Source organism: Rhinolophus ferrumequinum, chromosome 12, assembly GCF_004115265.2.
Source record: "Rhinolophus ferrumequinum isolate MPI-CBG mRhiFer1 chromosome 12, mRhiFer1_v1.p, whole genome shotgun sequence".
Lineage (NCBI taxonomy): Eukaryota > Metazoa > Chordata > Mammalia > Chiroptera > Rhinolophidae > Rhinolophus > Rhinolophus ferrumequinum.
Window position 1 is genome coordinate 9,037,037 of NC_046295.1, and position 22,591 is coordinate 9,059,627.

General features: G+C 43.3%; 2 protein-coding genes across 7 annotated transcripts in view; both read left to right on the forward strand.

Annotated features, from left to right (window-relative positions):
• The window catches only part of LOC117031838 (zinc finger protein 37A), a 97,582-nt gene extending 86,261 nt beyond the window's left edge, over nucleotides 1-11,321 (forward strand). The window contains exon 5 of the mRNA XM_033122636.1: nucleotides 11,143-11,321. Within this exon, the coding sequence (XP_032978527.1) occupies nucleotides 11,143-11,145 (3 nt within the window). The 3' untranslated portion in view covers nucleotides 11,146-11,321. The remainder of the gene's footprint in view (nucleotides 1-11,142) is intronic.
• An 8,250-nt stretch (nucleotides 11,322-19,571) lies between these two features.
• The window catches only part of LOC117031777 (zinc finger protein 883), an 86,723-nt gene continuing 83,703 nt past the window's right edge, over nucleotides 19,572-22,591 (forward strand). The window contains exons 1-3 of one of the 6 annotated variants that reach the window (XM_033122473.1): nucleotides 19,581-19,661; nucleotides 20,808-20,967; nucleotides 21,634-21,798. In XM_033122473.1, the coding sequence (XP_032978364.1) occupies nucleotides 21,693-21,798 (106 nt within the window). In that variant the 5' untranslated portion in view covers nucleotides 19,581-19,661; nucleotides 20,808-20,967; nucleotides 21,634-21,692. The other 5 variants (XM_033122475.1, XM_033122474.1, XM_033122470.1 and 2 more) reach the window with 5 other exon arrangements.

Consider the following 22,591-nt stretch of genomic DNA (forward strand, 5'->3'; position numbering starts at 1 on the left):
AGATCTTGTCATCACTTTCTAACTATGTCCTTCCACGATGCACTATTTATAGCAGCTCTCTTCTTCTCCAGCAGTCAGTCCATCTATACCCATCTTTTATTTTTCCCCTAAGCACTCATCAGCTCTTCTTCTGAAATCATATTTCAAAATCTCCACGTATGTGTCCTACTTGAAAATTTCAGAGGCCTACTTCTCCCTCCCATACATTTTCTGCTTCCTGTGATGGTACTAATCGTGATTCCCGAGCTCAGTCCCTCCTTGGATTTGATCCTACTTCTGTCTGTGCTTCCCTGAGTGCTTGCCCACACGTCGTTGGAATGTCGTAGGTATAACGTTATATCCCTCGTACCTCAATCACAATAAGGAAGAAGACTAGGCATACAGTGGATTTTTGTGAGGGAATAAAGTTTGATTCCTAGTCTCTTTCTCCTCCAAATTTGTCTGTCTCTGAGCTCTCTCCTCTCTATCTGCTCTTCTTCCTGTACAGTAACTCCCTCCATGCTTATCTCATACATCCCCGTTATTTAAGCCTGTTTGCCTCATCCCGATGACCTCATCCCTCCTTTAGGGCAGCTGTACCTCAGTGTTATGGTGTCTTTATTCTCAAAATGACCAAATGAAGATGAAATTTTTCTCTCACAACTCAGAAATTCTTATTTTTCCACTTCTGGCATAGTTATTTTGTTCTACTACCTACTCTCATAACACAACCATGAAATCACTTGAAAGTGCTGATTGCTCATCTCGGTCATCCTAATACTGATCCTTCAACACTTTCTGACATTTTAGTTTTTCTTTTTACTCAGTCTTTTCATATTTTCACTGTCTTCATAACATTCCCCAAAACTAGAGTCTTGCTCTTTAATGCCTTGGTTATTGTTATTCTGAATTAGAGTTCAGTTTTCAATAATGCATCAAATTCACCTTGCTTTCAATTCACAAAATAACGTATGGCTTATAAGTGTGGGGTTTTATATATAACTTAATATATAAAATTTATTTTACTGTTATATTAGTGACTAGCCATTCTGAACCCCTGTTGCATCATCAGATGTATTTATGTTGCCTACCTTGTTACCAGAGCTTGTCTGATCCAATCTCCTAAGTGTCACCAGTCCTTGTGACATTCTTCCCTACATCATACTTCCCATCATTGTATGCTTTTTCTATATAGGTCGTTAAATTTATTAAATTTCTGATCATGCCTGGCCACAAGGGGAGGTCTCATTTTTTAAAAATTACTACACATTACATTTTCGCTAAGACTCCTACTTGTATAAAAGAATATAAAAGAATCATGGGATATATATATTTTTTTTTTTTAAGATTTTTTTTTGGGGGGGGGAAGGGGTACAGGACTTTATTGGAGAACAGTGTGTACTTCCAAGATTTTTTTCCAAGTCAAGTTGTTGTCCTTTCAATCTTAGTTGTGGAGGGTGCCGTTCAGCTTCAAGTTGTTGTCCATTCAGTCTTAGTTGTGGAGGACGCAGCTTAGCTCCAGGTCCAGTTGCTGTTGCTAGTTGCAGGAGGCGCAGCCCACCATCCCTTGTGGGAGTCGAACCAGCAACCTTATGGTTCAGAGGACGCACTCCAACCAACTGAGCCATCCTGGAGCTCAGCTGCAGCTTAGCTCAAGGTGCCGTGTTCAATTTTAGTTGCAGAGGGCGCTGCCCACCATCCCTTGCGGGAGTCGAGGAATCAAACTGGCAACCTTGTGGTTGAGAGGATGCGCTCCAACCAACTGAGCCATCCGGGAGGCAGCTCAGCTCAAGGTGCCGTGTTCAATCTTAGTTGCAAGGGGCGGAGACCACCATCCCTTGCTGGACTCGAGGAATTGAACTGGCAACCTTGTGGTTGAGAGCCCACTGGCCCATGTGGGAATTGAACCGGCTGCCTTCGCAGTTAGGAGCATGGAGCTCTAACCGCCTGAGCCACTGGGCCGGCCCCCCAAGTATTTTTTTAATGATAGCTAAACATAAGGGATATATTTAAAAATTATGGGAGTAGGTAGAAACGTGATCCTCAAGGTTCTCACAATCAGTAGAAACCAGGTATGTTGAAAAGTGTGTAGAAACCAGAGTTAAATATGGGACATAGTTGAAACTGGTTTTAAAAACATGAGCGACCATATTTAAAAGTGATACTTAAGATATTCTGGTCAAAAATTGTTTACTCTTGAACAATAGTAGTAAAAACCAAAGCACCAGAACCAGACTAGAGCAATGCATCCCATCCCGGTAGAAAGATGGATTTTCCTCCAGTTACTTCTACACTTCCTCTTGGCGTTTGTGTTCCAAGGAATGATTGCCAGGAGAATCAGAGCTTGGGTTTTAGGATGATATCTTTAAATATGAGGAAATTTGTTCCATTATAACTTATTTTGGTATTGATATGTAGAATGAAAAAAGGGAACCTCCAAGTGGAAGCATGTAGATTGATGAGTATCCTACCATTTTAATCTGCATTTGATAGTTTAAGAACCTAGATCCTGATAATCTCCTTAATCCAAACCCTTTCTCTGCTGGAACCCCTAAAAACACATGACCATAATTTTTTATTTTTTTGGTTATTGTTGAATTCATGCCATTCTCTGATTTGTTTTGTCCACAGGACCAACTTTCTTAAAACCTTATGTTCCCAATTCATCGTTTCATTCCTTTATGCCAAAGTTTGAAAATTGTATTTCAAAATGCCAAAATACGTACAATAGACACCTCCAAGTTGTTTTCCATTTTTCCCCTTTCCCACAGCAAGCCTCCTGCCTCTCCAGGAAAAAGAATATAGTTAATATGTACTTGAAATTACCACAGTGTTGAAAGACTTAGCAGGAAATCCAATTGTGAAATATATAGTACGGTAAATGTCTATACGGCTTTCTAAGTTAAAAATATGCTAAATTTCATAAGGAATTTTCTAACTTTCTCATTTATAGAAGACTGCCGACTTGATCATTCAGAGAAGAGCCAGGAAAACCAAGTCAAGTATTTATGTCAAATTTTATTCACCACCAACAGATCATTGATTACAGAGCAAGAGACAGTTTCAGGAAAACCATTTAATCTTGGCACACTCATTGTTCCTTCAAGAAAAATACTCTCCACATGTGATAGTGTGGGGCCTACATACATGGATCTCTACACATTGGCTCCTCTTAATAACTCAAAAAAGAAGACTGATGAATTTAATGCATCTCATTCCAATATTAGAAATGAGAGAACAAACATTGGAGAGAAGTTTTTTGATTATAATCAAAATGTGCAAACTTTTAGTTGTGTGGAGGAATTTACTCTGGGACAGTCTTTTGAATGTAATGAACGTGGTAATGCTTTGCCTGATAAGGATGCCTTCATTACGTGGAATAGTGCTTACAGAGAAGAGAGATCTTACTGTGAATTTGGAAGAAACCTATGTAATGAATTGGCCCTTGTTTCTCCAAGTATTAGCACAGAGAAGAGTCACTTTGAATTTCATGAAGATAAATGTAATATAATTGGGGACAGTTTGCGGAGGGTTGCTCAACTTCACAGAACTGATACAAGAGAGAAAACTTTTAGTCAAAAAGCACAGTTCACAGACTATCAGAGCAGTCACACAGAAGTGCCACCCCTTGAGTGTGGGAAAAACTTCAACTCCAATTCAGTTATTAATGTACAACAGAGAACTCATGCAATAGAGCTATCTTGTAATAATAAGACATGTGAGGAAACGTTCAGTTCTCAGTCAGCCTTTGGTATACAGCAGAGAACTCACGGGAGGGAACAACCCTGTGAGTGTAATGAATGTCAAAAATCTTTCTGTATGAGGTCATCCCTCATTTTACATTACAGAAGTCACACAGGCAAGAAAATTTATGACTGCAAGGAATGTGGGAAAGCTTTTTCCTGGAAAGAATCCCTAGTTGTACATCAGAAAACTCACACAGGGGAGAAACCCTATCAATGTAACGAATGTGGTAAAACTTACGCCCGGAAGTCAAGACTTCGAAAACATCAGAGAACTCACACGGGGGAGAAACCCTATGAATGTACTGAATGTGGGAAAACTTTAACATACAACACAGACATTGCAGTACATCACAGAACTCACAGAGGTGAGAAACCCTATCAATGCAATGAATGTGGTAAAAGTTACACCAGGAAGTCAAGCCTTGGGAAACATCAGAGAACTCACACAGGGGAGAAACCGTATGAATGCACGAAATGTGGGAAAACTTTCATGCACAAAACAGTCCTTGTAGTACATCAGGTAACTCACACAGGGGAGAAACCCTATCAATGTAATGAATGTGGGAAAAGTTATACCCACAAGTCAAGCCTTGGAAAACATCAGAGAACTCACACAGGCGAAAAACCCCATGAATGTAATGAATGTGGGAAAACTTTCACACACAAAGCAGGCCTTGCAGTACATCAGAGAACTCACACAGGGGAGAAACCCTATCAATGTAATGAATGTGGTAAAAGTTACACCAAGAAGTCAAGCCTTGGAGCGCATCAGAGAATTCACACAGGAGAAAGTGTATGTATGTAATGAGTGTGGAAAAGCTTTCATCACTCAGACAGCATCAGAAATGTCACACAGGAGAGAAACCCTGTAAATATAATGAATTTGTAAAAACTTTCCTCTAGAAGTCACATCTTTGAAAACATCGGAGCACTCACCACAGGAAAGAAACCCTATGAAACTGAACGTGTGTATTTTCATGTCATACCTCAAAGGACATCAGAGAATTCATGCAGGGGAAAAACCTGTGAAAGTATGAATTGTGGGAAATATTTTCTTTGGAAATCAGCTCTCATGTCAGAGACTGCATCCTGGGAGAAATGCTACAAATGTAACTGATGCAGAAAAGGTTTTGTTTCCAACTAAACTCCCAAAATTGAACTTATGACACAATTCACACGGGAGTGTAGTGATTTATACACTTTCAGCAATGAGTCTCACCTATGAAAACATCAGAAAACTCACAAAGTTGAAAAATTTTATGAAGGTGTCAATATCGGAAAATCTTCTTAGAGTTGTCAGATGCAAAAAGCGAACGGGAGGAAAAATAACTTTTTCTTGTACTCTGTTAGGTTCAGTGGCTGGAATCCTGCAAATTGAAGACATTAACAGAAGAAAATGGTTTATTTTATATGCATATGGAGAGTGTCAGATAAATGAAATGAAAACTCCACGGCAGTGAACAGACCTGGAAGCTTACATGCCATTCAAACAAAAGGACAATACATTTGCAAGCAAGTGTCCAGACAAAGAAAAAATGGTTGAGAGCTTATGCAGGTGCTAAGTTCTGGGAATGTAAATATTTGGGGAACCAATGGGAGAGGAGTGTTATTTCATTAAGATTTGTTTATGCAGATATTAGTTGGTGTCATCTAGAGGATACGAGTTGTCCCTTCTTGCTTATACCACAGAGGGGATGCAGAACACCTTTACCAAGGGAGACTTGTGCCCTGACATTTGTCACATGGAGGTGGAGTGAAAAGGGTTTTCTGTCTACTGTTTTTCAATTGCTTTCGCTGATAATAATCTTTTGGCATAATTTGGCGTGGCATATTTTGATTTCTTTGATCACACCAGGGAGAACTCACCTTATAACTGTAGAAGTAGGGAAAATTTTCACTGGAAGTCAAACTGCAGAGAATATCAGAAAACTCACTGGGAATTTGACGTGATTGTATGAATGTGGAAGAACTTTCATCCAAACATTAAATCTTGCATTAACCTAAGAGAACTCACACACATGCAAAACCCTGTAAATGTTATGGAAGTTGGAATTATTTCACCCAGAAATCACACTTTGAGAACATCAGAGAACTCACAGGGGAGAGATCATAAAGATGATGAATGTAGTGGAAGTTACAAGTCAAGGTCAAGAAAAGGTTGCAGAACTCAGAATTGGGACCACAATTTATTAAGCTGAAGAACATGGAGTTCCTCGGGAAGCTCCTCCCTAGACATAAGAGAACTGTCTTAGTCCTTTCAGGCTACTGGAACAAAATACCATAGACTGGTTGGCTTAAATAACAAACATTGGTTTCCCACAGTTCTGAAAGGTGGCAGTCCCAAATCAAGGGGTTGGTAGATTTGGTGTCTGGTGAGGCTCCACTTTCTGGTTCTTAGACGGCTATTTTCTTGTGTGCTCACGTGGTGGAAGAGACAACGGCTGTCTTCGGAGCCTCTTTAATAAGGGCTCTGTCCTAATGACATCATCACCTTCAAAGCCCTCTACCTCCAAATCCCAGCATGTTGGGGATAAAATTTCAACAGATGAATTTGGGGAGATCGCAAACATTCAGTTATTAGCAAGTACTTATACTGGAAGAAAATCCTTGAAATATATATACACACACACACACACACACACACACACACAGTCTTTCAGCCACTAAGGATAAGTTTAGTCCTTCCTGGAGATCAGAGAATTTTCTGGGGGACAGCACATTGTGAAGGTAATGAATATAGGCAATATTCTGTATGATCTCAACTGTCAGCAAATTTCCACTGTGGAGAAATACTGTGTAATGAAAATGTGTCAGGTTTCTGTCAAAGATTGAATCTCACTGAGTAGAGAAGTCACACAATGAAGAAAATGTAGAATGTTATAAATGTGTAATAACTTCAGGCAGAAGCCTCCCTTCTCAGTACAGGAGAAAATGCGTAGAGCTTGGAGACCTCATAGTATATTGACAAATGAAAGAAATCTTATGAAGGTAATGGATTTGGGAAATACTGCCAGAAGGCAATCCACAATATAATATATATAAATAATAAACCTAATAATAAAAGACCCCTGTCTCGTATACTACATGTTCACCAATAACCATTTCCTTTTATCCTTAGGTCCATGACTAGTCTAAATTTCCCAGGCACTCTTTCATTCTAATGTGGTAATGTCACCAAATTTAAAGTAGTGGAATATGACTGTCAGTGGTAAAACAAGTCCCATGAAGACTTTTTCATCTGATAAATTCTCTGCTGTTCATTTTCCCTACAATGATGATGGAAGAGTAGAACATGGAAGGAGTCAGGGTTCAAAAATTACTGTGTGGATGAGTTTCCTCCTCTAACAGCGTGACTTTTGCAAGGAAAAATAAACTTGTTTTCTGCTGTTATAAGCTTGGATCTGTCTGTTACTCACCTGTCTTAGACATCCCTTAGCTATCACAGACTATGAATATGACTGAAAAGTGATAAGTGGGTATGTATCAAAATAGTAACATGGAGGGATTCCTTGACAATATTCTGAATGTTCAGTAGCTGTTAACCATGGCTCTTCTGTGTTATTAATCATGTAAATAACATGATTTGTTAGATGTTTTCTTATGATTACATTTAGGTTATGTACCTTTTCTAGCAATACAAAAGAAGTATTGAGGATTTCTCCATATGTCATACCAGGACACACATACTGTTAATTGGTCCCATGCATAGCGATACTAAATTGGATCATTTGGTTAATGTGGTATCTTCCATGTGTCTTCATACAAAAGTCATTAAGTATCTCACAAGACACTCTCAGGCTATATACTCTGTATGTTGTAATCCTCAAGATACACAAATTTTAGCATTTACTTCTGGTCATTTCCCAAATCAACTTTTACCATAGTTGCAAAATCAGTTACGTTTCCCAGTATTCCTCCTGTCCTCATCATGGTATGAAACAGCTTTCTTTTTTCCAGAATTTTTAATTTCTGTTTGCATGTACTCAGATTCTTGCTTAATACAGTAGGTTATAATTCTTAATTAGTGTTATTAGTTTATTTTGTTTTGATGGTCACATCATCTGAGATAAAGCTGCTGTGCATTCAGATTGGCTTTTGTGTCCAATATTAATTTTTCTGATACCTTTTTGCTTTTACCAAAGCATCCTTTTATTTGTGTGATCATGTGAATGTTTAATCTGCCATTGTAAAGGTTTTCATTATAGAGCAAATCCTTTTTACGTATTTTGGAAAATGTTAAGTGTTTCCCAAAATATTTAGAATATTATGCTCCCTTAAATAAAGATTTAAAAATTCTGGTTGGAATAGCATTTCATTTCATCTCAGGCAGGTATCCACAAGGTAGAACTGACTTAACCAACTGGCCAAGATCCATTCCTGGGAAACCCAGAGGCAGAGTCCTAGTGATATGGGACCCAGGCCTTTCCCTTTTTCCTTCTTTGCTGGCACATGTCCAGAGGACACTCCCCAACACCACTTCCTCCACTAGAGAATGTAATGTGAGCCCTAAACATGAATGTTCCTCTCTCCTGCCTGCCTTATGGATCTGCACGGGAGACAATGAGGCCCTTTTATTATGAGTTTGATGCTTTCGTGGGCCTCTTTATTTATAGGGTATTGATGAATTCTGGGGAGAGGTTTTGAGGAATTTGAGTCTTGTTTGGGGGTAGTCTGGATCCTGTCGAGAGCAGTTGGAGATTTTGTCCAGAAGTGGGGTGCCCCAGGAGGCATCTAGAGAGACCCCTGGTTCGTCAGTGTCTTTGAGGGAAAGCCACATGGACACCTGCATAGTGGCAGGGCCGTGCCTGGCAGGGCATTCTAACAGTGACACTGGGGTCTATGTCCCAACACCGTGACTTGATGACAAATAGGAAACTGGGACTGGCACCAATGCTTTGCAGGATAAAACACATGCAAAGCACAGGAGCTCTTTAATCATTAAGCATAAGGAGAGTCAAGAAGTAAACCTTGTACCTGACTGGAGGTGTTGGGCAGTTCCTGTGAATTCCATTTGGGAGTCTGTGAAAGCCCCTAGGAGACTGAGCAGTATTCATCACAAAATGAGTTAAATCAGTTAATTTAACTTAATAAAACGGGTGTGAAATTTTATCTTGTCCCTTGGCTCATGAATTTGTAAGCTTGCTGCTTTGATACACACACACACAAACATACACACGCTTCTATGTATTATGTAACCTAAAGATAAGAGAGGAGCTGTGAGAAAATTGTCCAGTTGATTCCAACATTTCTTCTATCCCATCTCCTTGTCCCTCTTCCAATAAACATGGACACATGCATGGCCTTCAAGTTTTTATCGATGAATTATTGGGATAATTCTTTGAATTGTTTACAAAATCTATTGTGGACTATTAACCTAAAAGTAAAAGACCAAAGTGGGAGTCAACAAGCATTTATTTGAGATCCAAGTGAATAGATGTTAGTGAAATACTGATTTAGGTAGAAACACCATAGGGTTTCTTTTATTTTTTTTAAATTATTTATTTTTAATTTATTGGGGTGACAATTGTTAGTAAAATTACATAGATTTCAGGTGTACAATTCTGCATTACATCATCTATAAATCCCATTGTGTGTTCACCACCCGGAGTCAGTTCTTCCATCACCATATATTTGATCATAGGGTTTCGATTAGGAAGAAAAGCAAGGGGTATTGATGACATAGGGAAGGGGAACAATTCCATGAATAGAAGGAAGGAATTTCCATATGTGACCACAAGCCAACATTGTGACGCTAATTCTAAAGCATTTTTAAATTTTCAATCCATAATGATACTAATTCTAAAGAATATTTTAAAATGTCAGCCAGTAGTCATCTATCTGCTTTCTTGTTATGCTGAAATGCTGCTTTAGGCCCAGTTGAAAGGTCCTTTGGCCCAGTTTTAACATTTCAAAGGTTTGAGGTGTCAGACATGCAAGGTACTTCCTCAGGGATTGCAGCTCTGACTCCATTTTAAAGTGACTCCATTCTTGTTACTTTTTATACTTCTCCCCTTTGCTTGAGGTCTTTTCCTGAAAGCTTTACTGATCAATCATGGGAAAGCAACACTGGTCACTTATTAAAAGCATCATTGTTCTCTCGTTGCCAGGAAGACCTCTGCCCAGTGTATCCTGTCCTACATAGAAGTGAACACGGTTTTATTTTTCCTTGGGAGCCTTAGGCCACACTTGAGCAATTGCCCCAGAATACAGGAAGTCTTTACTATTATGTTTCTTTAAGCGCAAATATCTGTCTTTTCTTGAGGTTTTTCCTATGAAGTCTCAGAGGCCTTAGTGATCATCTCAAAACATTGTGTGACTATTGTCAGAGTGGTGTCTTTATAAGATTGACCTATGCAAAATAAAGTTTTAGAGCAGAAAAAATTTATGTAATAAGAAAAGTCAGTCCAATTCGAAGAACAGACCTGATCTATGAGGCAATACCTGAGGGCAGTCAGTTGAAGGTACTAAAGAACCATGAAGTGTCAGTGCGCGCTGTATTTAATCTCTTGGCTTGTGCCCATATTTTATCTACTTGCGTCTCTTTCACCAGAGGTGTTTTATCGAAATAAAGGAGTAGGTCTTAACACTAGAGCAACCCATACCTTGTTTAGCTAGATGGTAAAGAGCAATTCTGCTGTCTAATATAAGTTATGCAAGGGAATTTATGCATTTTTCCTTGAGGGTAGTATGATGGTGGTAGCTCCGGCAATTCCCCTATGTTTTTCGAGAAGTTTCTAATAATACATATAGTGCAATACCTTCCCAAGGAAAAAGTACTCTTCCACATCTCGTACCATTACTGGGCGTTGATATGTGTGTCACCAGTTCCATGTTTTGCCCTGCAGTGTCAGTTTAAAGATGATGCCCCATGATGAGTTCTACCAGGGATGCCACAAAAGGACACAAGGGGACACTTTGCTCAGCATTGCTCAAGCAATAGTTAACCGCAATCAGAAGTGTCATGACATTGATGGAACCACTTTGAGCAACTCTTGCTATTGCAGAGCTCAAACATTAGTTGTATTCATCTTTTGTTATCGGTACATATTAAGCATTACAATTTTAATAGTTTTTTCCTTTCTTAAAATGTGTGTACATTTTTTTGTACCCTCTTTATTTCTATTAAGAAAGTAAGGGAAAAAAGGAAACGGTAACATTTTAGTCAGTGTTTGACCTCATATTATTTGTGGTAAGTAAGTGATGAGTCAGAAAAAGAACTAATGAGAACAAGTGTAGGAGCTAACAGGAATATTAACTGATGAGTCAGAAATATTAGCTGATGAGTCAGAAAAAGTTCGTAAAAGATTAACTGATGAGTCAGAAAAAGTTCATAAAAATCAGTCTCGGAGCTAGAAGAATAGGTTTAAAGATTAACTACTTAAGTTCTGATTTCTCATTAAACATTAACCTTGCGGAGTGACAAACACCTGGACAATTTTTGGAGGAAACCAACTGTGACAATATTTTTCAGAAGGGGCCAGCCGCTACTGTGAACAACTGCAAGATAACTGGCCCCTGCGTAGCATAAAAAAATTTTTAAACCCCTACATTCCCTCACCTGGGGGCAGCCATCTCCTTTATACACTGCCACGGGCATTCTCTCTCTGCCCAACCTTCAATAAAACTTTCTTTCCTACTTTTCTGAGTCTTGTGAATCCTTTCACCTTCTGCAAACAACCAGGGGTTAATTCTATGTCAATACATTTTGGTGCCAAACCCAATAGTTGGACTCTATGCCTTTTCCCCCACCTCCAGAGCCTCTGTCTGTTCTCCTCCCATGAGGGTTGGAAATTAAAATTCCCCAGCCTGGTCTATCTGGTGGAATCCAAAGTCCAGCCTCTCTGATGGCTGGGGAATCCCATTGCCACACCTTGTGTGAGGAACCTCCTTTCTATTTCTCGGGATCAGCAAGTCTCCTTGGCCGCACTCTTAGTGGATATGGGATGGACACATAAATTCCTCCAAGGGGTTCACCACTTTATTAAGTTTTCCGTGACAGAATAATCTTGTAGCAGTCCAGGACTCTACCACTAGGTCCCACCAGGGGCAAGACACCACAAGACCCACTCATCAGACATACACACAAGTCACAGGCTCCCTTTCCTCTGGCCACTCCCTGTAGTTGTTTTTGCTTCCTCGCTTCCCGTTCTTGTTTTGCTTCTCTGGACCTTCATTGCCACCTCCATGGATTAACAACAGGCCTTTGGTCAACAGGTGATGTGTCTTGTGATGGCTGTGGGGTCCCAGGAATTCCACCAGCCGGGTCCCCGACCCTCTACCCTAGGTGTTGCAGGGACGCCCTCACAACTAATGGTCATTTCTCTCTCCAGAATATGCGGTAAAAACTGATAATTCCACAACTCCTGAGTCAGACACTCCTTTGGAGAAACTTGGGGACGTCCCTCGGTCTCCTAGTTTGGCCATAATGAGACCACCATACCTAGCATCATGGGCGGCTCCTCCTCTGTCCCTCTTGTCTCTCCCCTTGGCTGTCTTCTCAAAAATTGGACCAAATTTGACCTCTCCTCTCTCAAAAAGAACAAAGAGCTTTTCTTTTGCAATACCGCCTGGCATCTATATAAACTAGACGATCAGGAGGTCAGGCCGACTAATGGCACAGACTATACTAGTCACGCAACTAGGTCTTTTCTGTAGGCGCCTTCACAGATGGTCTCAGGCTCCCTGTGTCCAAGCCTTTATGGCCCTGAGCCAGTACCCAGACCTCCAGAAACACTTCCACATGTGTCCTATGAAAATTCCTCATTCTCCCCCTCCGGATGTTTCAGTTGACCCCTTTTTATCCCAGGTCCCTCCAAGAGCTCCTCGAAACTCACCTCCTACCCTTCCTACCTCTCCTTCCTGAAACCGCTCTGCCCCCTCCACCTCTTCTCCAGCTCCCCCTCCCTATTGTGCCCCAGCTCCCAGTCCTGCAGGCACCACACGTAGTGGAGCACATTTTAAGGCAGACTCCATTTTGCCCCTCTTGGAGGTCACAAACAAGAGAGGCCGGTACAATTCGGGTTCATGTCCCTTTCCCTATGGCAGATCTAGCTCAGAGGAAAAATTAGGGACCTATTCTGAAGCCCCTTGTAAGTTCATTAAAGAATTCCAGGGCCTAACCATAGCCTTTGATCTTACTTGGCAGGACATTACATAGTTTTAACCACCGGCTGCTCCTTAGGGAAAAAGAAAACCTATATCTGGGCTCTTTCCCAAAGACACACACACACAGACGATCCAGCTGCTGGGAATGTAGCACAACACAGGGTTGGGCCCAAGGCTATTCCCAATCATAATCTAGGTTGGAATTATCAAGCTGGCCAACAGGGCAGGATTAGACCAGACCATATGGTCACCTGTCTTCTCGAGGGCATAAAAAAAATGCATGAAACCAGTTACCCCTGAGAAACTTAGGGAAATTACTCAAGGATTGGATGAAAACCCGGCCTTCTTTCAATCCGTTTAGCTAACGCCCTCTGAAAATATACTAACCTAGATCCATCTAGCCGCGAGGGCTATTCTCGCCTTGCATTTCATTGGACAATCAGCTCTCTAGATAGACATCAGAAGGAAGCTTCAGAAATTAGAGCTGGGTCCACAGACTCCGCTCCCAGTCCTCTTAGGTACAGCCTTTCAGATCTTTAATAGGGATGAAGTGGAAAGGGAGCCTAGGGTACGGAGGGACAAGAAACAAGATCAGAGAAAGGCTAAATTAATGTCTGCTATCCTTGCGAGAGCCTTGCCCTCACAGACTGAACCAGATTTGGGCCCACGAGGAGGGACCCCACCGAAGACAGGCCCAAACACCTGCTACAACTGTTATCAGGAATGACACTGAAGTCAGGCTAGGCCTCACCTACCCAGGAGGGCCCCCTCAGGCCCTTGTCCCCTTTGCAAAACGGAAGGACACTGGAAGGACTGTCCCCTCTCCCTTTGAGGAAGGAGGCCGTCTAGACTCCTAAAATGCCAAAGGGGCAGCTCTTCCAACTAGCTGCCAATTTCTGTCATCAGGAACTATGAGCCTGATGACTGTCACCTCGACTAACGGGCCCCAGGACTCATCCTGGCTTCGCTGCTCAACATCACAGAGGCTGAGCCCAGGGTAACGCTTGCCGTGGCCGATAAAATGGTATGTTCTTGATCCGGGAACCACATTCTCTGATCTAATTCATGACCTTGGCCCTACACTTCCCTCCAGCCTCCTCCTAACAGGTATTGAAGGCAATCCCACCACCTGCAGACAGACCCTACATTTACCTTGTAGCTTTGCGTCCCTTGCTTTTACACATAGCTTTCTAATTAGGCCCCACTGCCCCATACCCCTTTTAGGAAGAGATATTATGCAGAAGCTACAAGCTCCCCTCCAAATCTCTCCTAACCCTACCCTAATGGCTGCTCTGCAGCCTATTTTCCTTCTCAAGCATTTAACCCCGACCTCTGTAAGATCCTACCCTGGATCAATAAAACAGGTCCACCCCATTGGCTGGGATCAGAAAACTCCCAGCAGAGCGTCTCCTCTAAGTCCAATATAGATGAGGCTGAGAGACCCTACCTTTTTTCCCTGTAAGCCCCAATACCCCATTAACAGGGAGGCTCTTCTCAGGACTCAGCCTACGATCAACAAGCTCCTCAGGCATGGGCTTTTAATTCCTTTCCATTCATCTCGCAATCTGCTCATTTTACTGGTTAAAAGCCATCTGGCCAAAACAGGTTAGTTCAAGATCTAAGGATTAAAAATGAGCCAGTAGGGTCCGGCCCGGTGGCTCAGGAGGTTGGAGCTCTGTATTCCTAACTCCGAAGTCTGCTGTTTTGATTCCCACATGGGCCAGTAGGCTCTCAACCACAAGGTTGCCGGTTCAACTACTCCAGTCCCACAAGGAATGATGGGCTCCGCCCCCTGCAACTAAGATTGAACACGGCAACATGAGCTGAGCTGCCACTGAGATCCCGGATGGCTCAGTTGGTTGGAGTGTGTCCTCTCAACCACAAGGTTGCCGGTTCGACTCCCACAAGGGATGGTGGGCTACGCCCCCTGCAACTAGGAAAGGCAACTGAACCTGGAGCTGAGCTGCGCCCTCCACAACTAAGACTGAAAGGACAACAACTTGAAGCTGAACGGCACCCTCCACAACTAAAATTGAAGGACAACAGCTTGGAAAAAATCCCAGAAATACACACTGTTCCCCAATAAAGTCCTGTTCCCTTTCCCCAATAAAATCTTTAAAAAAAAAAAATGAGGCAGTAATTGCAACTCATCGTTTAGCCCCTAACCATTATACCTACTAGAACTAACCCCTCCAGAGACCGAATGGTTCACTGTATGGATTTAAAGGATGTCTTCTTTTGTGTCCCACTAGATCCACTGTCTCAGGTTTTATTTCATTTCACCTTCATGGACCACCACTCTCAGATCCACAAGCGACGACAAAGATGAACTCTCCAACCACAGGGATTTCAAGACAGTTTTCACCCTTTTGGACAGGCTCTAAGTGGAGATATTAGGGACCTTTCCCTCCCCGGGGCTACTATCCTCCAATATGTTGATAACCTCTTTACTTGTAGCCTGGAGAAGGAAAGTTCCGATCAGGATAAAATAACAACTTTAAATTTTCTAACATAACGGGGATTCCAAGTAAAGGCCACACAGGCTCAGATTTCCCAGCAGCAAGTAACTTACTCAGCATTTATTCTTTCACCTGGGCAACGACAGACTAGCAATGAGAGGAAGGAATCCATCACCTCCCTGGAGCCCCCAACCACCAAGAGGCATTTTCTTAGGCATGGCTGGCTACTGCTGCATCTGGATTCTTCAGTTGGAGTCCTAGCAAAGCCTCTGTATGAGGCCCTTAAGGATCTGGAGCAAGAGCCTTTACCTCTTGACTGGCATGAAGAGCTCAAGTGCACATTCTGTGCCCCTCACAGGCTCTAAATGAAGCCCCTGCCTTAGCTCTCCCAGATCTGCCCCAGCCCTTCTCACTCTGTATCTCTGTGAGGAGGCGAAGTGCCCCAGGGCCCCTTGTGCAGAACCAGGCTCAGATTCCAGGCCTGCTGCTTGTCTCTGCAAGTCCTTAGACCCAGATGCAAAGGGCTGACCCTTCTGCCTGAGAGTCCTTGCGGTTTAGCCTCACTATTAAAGCAGGCTCAGAAGCTCACCCTTAATCACCCGCTCACTGTGTTTACCCCACACCAGGCCTTAGATGTCCTCAACTCCAAGGCATCACACTGGCTGTCAAACAACAGGCCCAACACCAAGCCTTGTGTTTAGTCTCCCCGGACTTAACCATCAAGCCCTGCAATACCTTAACCCTCTACCTTGTGCCAGATCCCTCCTCCCCGACCCAACACAAGAGCCTCGAAGTTCTGAATTATTCCCATCTGCTCGGGAGGATTTAGAAGATGCTCCCATTTCAGACCCTGATGAAATCTGGTCCACAGATGGGAGTTGTGTGGTTTCCCAAGGGCATGCTGTTGTTTCTTCCACCACCATAATAGGGATGGAATAGGATATCACTTACCCATGCTTCTGCTCAGAAGGACGAATTAATAGAATTAACCAGAGCCTTACTCCTCGGTAAAGACTTAAGAGTCATCATTTGTATTGACTCAAAGTATGTCCATCATGTCCTACGTGCTCATACCCCTATTTGGTAAGAGATGGGCTGTCTACCTCCCAGAATAGCCTCATAAAGCACAAAGAAGAGATTTTCCAGTAACTTGAGGCTGTCCAGGCCACTACTAAAGTTGCTGTCATCCACTGTGAGGACCACCAATCAGGGTCAGATGAGACATCTCAGGAAAAAGTCTTACTAACCTTATGACTAAGTCAGCTGCTCTTAGTAGAGAGGGTTATAATGTCAGAACAGAGGAGCCGGACACTCTTCTAGAGCCCCCTCAACCTAATTCCTTAGTTTCCTCACAGGCTCTGTCGCTTTTTACCCATAAACCTGCTTCCCAATCTGTCTATATCCCTAAGGAAAAACAACAGGCAGAGGGGGTGGAGAGTTGGTATATGCCTAACCCTCAGGGATGTTTTTCAAATCCCCAAGGAAAACTCCCCACTCCCCAGCCTCTCAATGGAAGCTTCTCTACAATTTACATCATTCTCCTCATGTAGGTGCTAAGGCCTCACCTCAGGTTGTTCAGTGCCACTTCATAGGGCACAATATCCTCTCACACATCCAAAACATTTCTAAGATGTGCCCATTTGCCTCAAGGCTAATCCAGAAGCACACATTAGGCCCCCTCCGCTCTTAGAGCAGGTTCAAAGGAGATGGCAGTCCCCGGGGAGGATTGGCAAACAGACTTTCCTCATGTGCCTCCTGCGAAGGATATCTATGGTTACCTCCCAGTTTTTGTTGACATCTTTTTGTGGTGGCTAGAAGCCTTCCCTAGTGAGACTGAAAATGCCTCAGAGGTCACCCAGTCCCTACTGCAAGAGATAATTCCTGGATTTGGCCTGCTTTGCTCCTTATAGAACGATAACGGACCTATTTTTGTCTCCCAAATTACTCAGCAAGTCAGTGAAGCCCTTCAGATTACTTACCACCTACACTCTCTCTGGGAGCCCCAGTCCAGGGTAAGGTGCAGAGAGCTTGTCAAGAGACACCTCACTAAGGTCACCCAGGAACTCCAGTAATCCTGGACCCATCTTTTACCTCAAGCGCTCCTAACGCTCAGCGTCAGTCCTGGCTTGGACAGTCACGTGAGCCTCTTCGAACTTCTCTTTTGGAGGCCTTTCTTATCAACAGACCTGCTACCAGATCCTCAATTTAATGCTTTAGTCACATATGTCTCCTCTTTAGATCAGGCCCTCAAAGAAATTCATTCTCATGCTAACACCCTTCTCCCAGCTCCGGAGTCTTCCATAATGTGATCCAAACATCCAAAAGTTAACCCTGGACACTGTATCTTTCTTAAAATTCTTCCCAATAGTATAATCCTCTTCCATCCATCTGGCTGGGCCCATCACGTTCTCCTAACAAACTTATGGTGGTCAAACTCCTTGGACACCCTTCCTGGATACACCTGTATCGCAGATAAAGCTTGCTTCTGAGCCAGACTCCACCCAAGACATGACAGCATCTGAAGGCAACCAGGACATCTATTCTTGTGAGCCAACAGAAGCACTTAAGCTTCTCTTTAAAAAGCAAGCAGATAAGCAATAATTAATCCTACTATTTTACGAGACCTGCTCTTCTGGCTTCTTATCCTCTGTCGGCTCCTTTTTATAGCCCTTAACCAGTGCATATGGGCTTACTTCCCCCTCCTGGCTGAAAGTATTCTTCTCACTCTTATGATAAACTTATTCTGGCTTCTACTACTTCTGGCCCCGTAATTACTCCTCAAAGGTCACTAATGCCCGGGGAAAACATTTTCACTGTGCTCCAAATAGCACTCCAGATCTTAAAAAGTGCCAATTCTACTTAAACCCATAATCGTTGGATCATGTAGATATTCTCCTCCCCGAGGAGGGCCTATTCTGCCTGCGCAAAGGAATTGGTTCTGATGGAGGTGCCTCTCAGTTTGCATGTCACTCTGTCAACGGTCTCTTGACTCCAGCCAACCAGCTCTTATCCCAGGTACAACAGAGCTTCCCTGCTTCTCTCTGAACTAAGGAACAGCCTATCTTAAGACTCCTCTATACACAAACAGAATTAAGAGACTCTCCTCTCTGTATTACTAGGAAGCCTTCTACATATTCTCATATCCCGGATAGCGAGAACCAAAATTACAATATGACCTTCAGACTCCAATTCCTTTCTACATACTCCACATATCGACAATGAGCCTTCAGGACCCCGCCACGATTTCCTAAACCTGGGACTTGTACAGGTACACCATTCACCACCTGAGGCTCTCAGTTCTGCAACGGCAGACCCGAGGGTCCCTGCCCTCAAAGCTTCTGATTCCATCCTACACACTACTCAGGAAACTTGGAACCTTCTACCGCATACCACACAAAATCGCAGGGGTTAATCGTTGATCAGACCCATCCTATATTATTCTGGGACCCGGATACATATAATAGTAATACGCCATGCTAAGACCCCCTGAGGGCCACTCTATTAGCCTCCCAATATCATGCCATGGCCTCTGTGGCAACTTTTACTGGCTCAACCTCTGAAGTAGTATTTCAATTTTCTGTACATACGTATCTCCAGTTCCCCAGGGAAATTCATTATCTGCGGGCGATTTGCATATCACTGCTGGCCTGCCAGTTGGTCGGGAACACTCACTATTGGCTTTCTGGCGTGATATTCACTTAGGTAATGGAGATCAGCCCCTACCAGTCCCCATAATGGCCGCTATATTGGAAACACCCTGAGCCAAAAGAGCGATGCGGCTCATTCCCCTTCTCGTTGGTTTGGTGATTGCAGCTCAGTTACAACTGAAACTGCCTGACTACCGGTTCCAAAGCCGATCATGAGTTATCAGAGGAAATCACTGAAGTCTAGGATGCTTGCCACAGTCCTAAGTCACTTACAGGACCGGATTATTTTTACACTTAAGAGTAACCCAGTGCACGTTCAAGGTTCCCCAATTATAACCAATGTCTTTGGCAGCTGTTGCTCATTTAATCGGGATTTTTTTCGAGGATCACACCTTGTATTGGCGGTAAACTTCAAGTTTAACCCCTCACGTTTTCGGTTTCTGATACAAACCCTGCAGAAGAGATGGTTATACCAACGTTTTACACCAAATTAAGAAGGGGAAACATTGCTAACTCAGGAAAAGGAGTGAGAGCGGTTGTTCTCTGGGAAATGTAGTCTTGATGGAACTGGCGGCCGCGCAGGACCCTGGGAACGGGTCTTCTGGCCTCTGTCGGCTCCCGTACAGCTCTAGTCCCGCCTCCCGGCTTCCGCACGGACCTGGGTCTCGCGGGGAGCACCTGGTAGAGCTGGGTTTCCGCGCGGGCTCGGGCGTTCGCATGTAAAGGTAGAGCGCGGGGGTGAAGGGGAATCTGGGCGACCTGGAGACCAGCCTGAAGCGCGTGGGGGCTTGTGTCTGTGGAGGAGGGAACGGGAGGTCGCGGGAACCCCCCAGGCGGGATCTTCAGTGCAGAGCCCGCCGGTGCCTGTTGGGGGGATCCGAGCCCTTCCGGTTCCCTGGGCGCAGATGGGACTGAGCCCGGTCGGGAGCACGTGCTCCGTGCTGGCCGGGGTGCAGGGACCTTGTGCCCGGCCCCACCTGCAGCCGGACGGGAGACAACCCGGTTTTAGCGGCAGGAGGGGAAAGCGCATTTATAATGAGACCGTGAGAGCCAGAAAGCGCGGGCGGTGAGTCTGCGTGAGAGACGAGCTCTGGGGCTACAACTACCGGGTGAAGTCCAGCGCTGTCAGCTGTAGGCAGGGCCGACAGAAGGAACCTGCCTCAGTCGGATTTCTGATGGGAAAATAATTGCGTTTTGAGAGAGAAGTTCTCGCTTACAAAGCAAATAGCCAAGTGAGTAAATGGCAACTGCCATTATATTCAGAAGGTACTTAGATCTTTCTCTTCACTGGGTGGCTTTTGTAAACCTCACATCCAATATATGAGGTAGGCATGACCATCCGCATTAGGATAAAAGAAAGCAACCGAGGCTCAGGTTGGGGGAGCGTATTGCTCAGCTCACAAGCTCGGGAGGACGGAGCTCCGAATTAGGAGCAGACGTGCTTTAAATCTCAGGATATATCTAAATCCCGCACCTACCTAAAGCCATCATTACACCTTTCACGGCACTTAACAGAGTGACCTGTCCCTACATACGTGTGGGTAAAACTGGAAGTGAACGTGAATGGACTCCCAGCACTGTCAGATGCATTCCGGAAGTCCTGGCGTCTCGTCAGAATCCTTAGGTCAGACAGAGGCTCCTAGCTCTTCCTGCACTGGCAGTTGTCTGTGTTTTAAGTCTGAAATTTTAGGCATCCCGAGAGTGTCAGGTTTGTGGCCCTAACGTGAATTTGTTTCCCAGAGCCAGGTCCCAGATTTTGGGAAACACTTATTTTAGAACAAAGCAGCTCCTGTGATGTAGGAATCGGGAGGGCTCCAGGAACAGGAATGGTCCCTGGAAGAGAACAGCCCTGTTCTTACTCTCCTCACCAGAGCTTCAGAGCTGAGGCAAAAGAACACAGGAAACAGCAGGGCCTAAATTTGCCCGGTCAGAAGTTCTTGACCCTCTGCTGGATTTGGAGATACTGCCACCTGCTGTAGCCACCACACTGGGGTGTGACAGTGGAGGATTTGGGTCAGTTTTGAGAGAGAGGTGAGCTGGGGTGGCTCAGGGGTACGCTGCCCAGGGAAGGTCATTTTGTGGGAGACCTTGTGAGGGTGAGGTCTGGGGTAAGGGGCAACGAGACGCACGATGGAAATTCTGTCCCCAATGTTTCTCAATGGCCCCCTGTATTTCACTCTTTACAACACTGTGCTGCTCTCACACGTGCCCATGTGACATTATTGAGTTGTCCTCACCTCGGAGAATCCCAAAAGGATGGTTCATGAAGGGTTTCCATGCTGATGTCCTTTTGACTCTAGAAAGCTTTAAAGACATTGGACCAGAGAGTTTCAGTGACTTATCAAGGGTCAGGCAGTTTGTGACAGAACCAGGAGGAAAACAGCTGCAGTTTACTTTCTCACAGGCAAGTCAGCAAAAATATCTTACAAAAAGAGCCATTTGAGAAAATATAATCCAGTTAACACTAAAATGAAATATTCTTGCCTTCAAACCCTCTATACTCCTTTTACTGGGCTTTCTGAGGATTTTCTTCTTGAAAATGTAAGCAGTGTTAATTGGAAAAGAGTTAAATGATGCAGCCTGAGTATTTTATGTAAATATTAGTGAAAGAGCAGTGCCTTATCCTGTATGTACTTTAATGTAACTAAGTTGTTTGTGTTAATCATTCAGAAAATCAACTACATTGTTTTTAACCAGAGAGAAGTTGAGTCAATGAAAAGCTGTACGGTTTAGTCCACGTGTCCACTTGCCGTCTCATGTGGACAGGTGGTGCCGCCCCTGCACGGTCCTTCCTTGGCCTCCCAGCCGAACCTCCCCAGTTCTCTACACTCTCCCCAGAGCAGCAGAATGAACACATCTCAGGTGAGCACTTTGTTCATTTCCCAGTTTGCATTGTGATGGATTTATGAGGTTCACAAGTGTCCATATATTCAATGCAAAAGAGAAGTAGAAATAAAGCCAGTCTTGAGAGAAAATACACAGGTTTAGCATTAGCTCTGATGTTTGTAGTAGGCTCTTGGTAGATAACTTTTGATTCGTATATTCCATGTAATTGCCGCTTTGTTAGATTTTAATTTAGTCATGAATGTACTTTGAATTATATTAAATGCTTTTCCCGTATCCATTAAAATAAAGATATAGCTTGTTTCTTTTAACGTATACATATTGTGAGTAGCAAAATGAATTTTCTAATATTAATTCATGGTTGATTTCCTGTATACTCCCTACTTGCTGATGAGTTGGCTGGGATATTTCTGCTTATACTTATAAATGAGTATCTGTATCACAGATACAGATAAGTGAGCGTATCATTTCCTTTTCCTGTGTTTCCATCCAATTTTGGTGGTATACTTATATTAGCCTCATAGAAAGAATGTGACTCTCATCCTTTTCTTTTTTTTCCTTTGTGTAATGTTTGTTTTCCCCTGTATTTTATTTCATACAAATTGCCTGTTGTCTTCGGGATTGTTGTGTGAAGATTTTGAGGACCAAATATCTTTATTAAAGATCATAGGTCTCTCCTATGTTTTTCTCTCACCAAGTATTTTTCAGAGAGCAGAAGTGTTCAATCAAGTTTTCAAATTTTTAATCTTTTCCTTTTGTTAGTTATGCTTTTTCGGTCATATGTAAAAAATCTTCCGAAGCTAAGGTCACA